The sequence below is a fragment of the Ptychodera flava genome, chromosome 5, assembly GCF_041260155.1.
Source record: "Ptychodera flava strain L36383 chromosome 5, AS_Pfla_20210202, whole genome shotgun sequence".
In the NCBI taxonomy this organism is placed as follows: domain Eukaryota; kingdom Metazoa; phylum Hemichordata; class Enteropneusta; family Ptychoderidae; genus Ptychodera; species Ptychodera flava.
The window spans coordinates 14,230,441-14,233,514 of NC_091932.1; the positions used below are offsets into that span (position 1 = coordinate 14,230,441).

General features: G+C 36.6%; 1 protein-coding gene across 1 annotated transcript in view; it reads left to right on the forward strand.

The window, feature by feature from the left end:
- The window catches only part of LOC139133084 (von Willebrand factor D and EGF domain-containing protein-like), a 16,933-nt gene extending 14,331 nt beyond the window's left edge, over window positions 1–2,602 (forward strand). The window contains exons 12-15 of the mRNA XM_070699502.1: window positions 660–914; window positions 1,322–1,382; window positions 1,815–1,908; window positions 2,426–2,602. Of these exons, the coding sequence (XP_070555603.1) occupies window positions 660–914; window positions 1,322–1,382; window positions 1,815–1,908; window positions 2,426–2,474 (459 nt within the window). The 3' untranslated portion in view covers window positions 2,475–2,602. The remainder of the gene's footprint in view (window positions 1–659; window positions 915–1,321; window positions 1,383–1,814; window positions 1,909–2,425) is intronic.
- The last annotated feature ends 472 nt before the right edge of the window (window positions 2,603–3,074 follow it).

The window sequence follows — 3,074 nt, forward strand, 5'->3', positions numbered from 1 at the left end:
TTTTACAAGTAGCTCACCTACAAGATCGCAAATAACTTCATTTTCTTCCAATGAATATTTTCATGATCGAACATTAACTTAGTAATGTCAGTGGCAATTAGCACATTTGCTGAACAAGAAATATAATGATATTATAAAACAGTGTAAGGCAGGTTACTCATTCGCAAAGAGCTATATAATCAAGTAAAATGTATCCCCGAAGGATTTTTCGCCATGTAAAACTCCATTTCATCTTAAAAATAAGGGTGTGCATATGCCAGCTTCGGTAACGATGATATGTCCATACTGCGTTTCATGCTTATTAGCCCCACCATCTGTTTTTCTCTTCGGGAAACTTTCACAAGTGCGCACTTTGCATTAAACTGACGCCACGGTTTCGTAACGATGTTAAATTTTATAGAAGTAGCTGCTTTAATAATTCAAACAAATACTTTATAGCAAGACTAATCTACAAACATCTATTAGCGGTTTTTAAAGTCTGACGTTTGATCAATTTTTCATGAAAATATCATCAGTGATTTGATTATGGCGACGGGCTAAGTGCATTTGACGTTGTGAATTATCAATTGTGTGATTGGTAAAAATACACCGTATTTTGGATTCACTTACAAATATCCGGGCGTCACTCCTAGTTTACTTTGTCTTTATCTTTCAACAAGATATCTGATTCTGACTTCACCATTGGAGACAGCACAGAGAAGGTTGCTGCTACATACGCAACATACGAAGAGGTGCGATGTCCTATCGAAGTTGGCAGCAGACGACGCAGGGACGCCGATGGCGCCCCTCAGCCAGTTGGCGCCTTGGTGTCTATCAGCAACGATGGCACTTTGGAAAGTACCCAAGTTCTGGCAATCATCTACGACGCAAATTGTGACGTATGCAATGGAACTCATGGCTTTTGTTCTCGAAGGGTAAAACATTCTTTTCATAAACTTCAATGTTGTTCCGTTTCTAATTATTCCATCACCAACGTAACTGAAAAGAGGTTTAGAGGTATATGCAAATGGCGTGTGCGCGATGATGATACAATATTTTATATTTTTCCACAGAACTTTTGAAGTATATTTAATATATAGACTTTGCTCATACCTAGTTAAACCTCATTTTGCAATGCTCGAAATTAGTCTAGGTATAAACAAAGCCATGGAACCCGTATTTCTTGCATTGTATAAGAGTGACTGTGAAGAAATTGAAGGTGAATTCTTCACCAGAAAGGCATATTGTGTTCTTTGCTGTATTTGATGTGCTTGGTATAAACAATCGATGACACAAAGTCGACAGACCGACAACCAACACGTATGCCTTGTCTGTTTTACAGACAGATATCTGTATTGTGGATGGCGAATGCTATGAACTTGATGACCCAGCCTGTGACAAAGGTATATCAAGCAATTTATTTACAACGTATAAGTAATATCAACTACTATTGTATTTCATGATAACGCCTAAACCATAACGAAATGGCGTATTTCCTTTCTAAAATGCACGTGCTACTTTCAAATTATCTTTTTTCTGCATTTTTCGGTAGCAATATTTTATTGCCCTATGTAGGTGGTATTCCTAGCTGCTCTGCGGTAACATGTAAGAAGCAAATCCGTAATTGATGCAGTAAACACAGTAATAATTATGGTGCGGTTATAATTCAATGACGTATATCCGGACATTACGTTTTTTTCGGTACCTGCATGTCGACTGATGAAGTCCTACCAAGTCAGAGTCAAACTACAGGGTTTTACTTGTTATCTTGAACTATGCCATGACCCTACAACACTTAAGGACTGATACACCTTCTCATATTTCTTATATTTTAGGTTCTAAGACATGGATAATTGTTGGCGCTGTTCTCGGCTCTGTGTTTGCTATTGCAGTGGTCGTTATGATCGTAATTGCCGTCTGTGTTAAGATGTAAGTGGCGTACAATCTCCCCATACAATTCCAGACCTTAAGAAGGCTTTAATATGCATGGCTACTTAAATCGTACGAAATGATGTTCAGAATGGGTAACTTCCTCATTGTAATGAAAATGTGTTCGGAAAGAGGCTATTTGGATTTCTCAAGAGTGCAATCCTTCCATCAGTAGCATGTGATATATGATATTATCTCTTATTCAAGGGATTCGCACCCATAGCCCCTTAACCTTAGTTCTTGCATTTTCTTTATTTTGCAATATTACAAAATCACCACGGCTACATTTTATCATTTGTGCAAACGAAACCTATTTCTGAACAATCTGCCATGTACGTCTTTCAACAAAGCTTGCCTTAGTATGTGTCCTTTCAAAATACTCCACCAATACGATACTATCTTTATTCAGTCGTTTGTACAAAGACAATAGCTAGCTCACATCAAATTCTGTACAATGCACTTTCCCTAAAATCAAGTTAGTGCTCACATATTTGTAATATGCTTTCTATTATGACAGGAAAGGAAAGAAAAAGACACGGGTTGGTTCTGCGGATAGACTGGAGTAACACGAGCTTGGCGCAAAGTAAGATTGATGAAGATGTATACATAATGAATCTTCGTACCGACCATTATACATGCAAAGAAAATGAAGCAAGTAAACTGATATACAATATAATTGGACGAACTTATTTGATTTACTAGTGAAAGATTTGAGCAGTGCAATGTGCCTTTCTTGAAAATATATCTAAGCAGATGTGAAATTGTATCATGATGCGAAACTAGATTCATTGCGAAAACGAAGTGATATATCAGTCAGAAGAACCATGGATATATAGATATTATTCTATAATAAGATCAATTAAGATCTTATCAGACGTTGACAAGTATAAAGATATTAATCAAAATTTTTCGATTAACAACGACAGATCTGTAGATCTCGAACGGTATTCATTCCATAACTAATGTCACACTTAACTATCTTCAAGAATCTAAACAGAGTCTTCGCTTTGAAATGATACATCAAACATTTCCATGTCAATGTAAACTCCTTCATTATAATATTTCACTTTTTGATCTTTTCGGTGATTCAAGTCATTTATTCAACAGCACGACTGGAACTAATTTCGGAGAGTCGGATTTGTGTTTTATTCAAGTACCTTACCCTT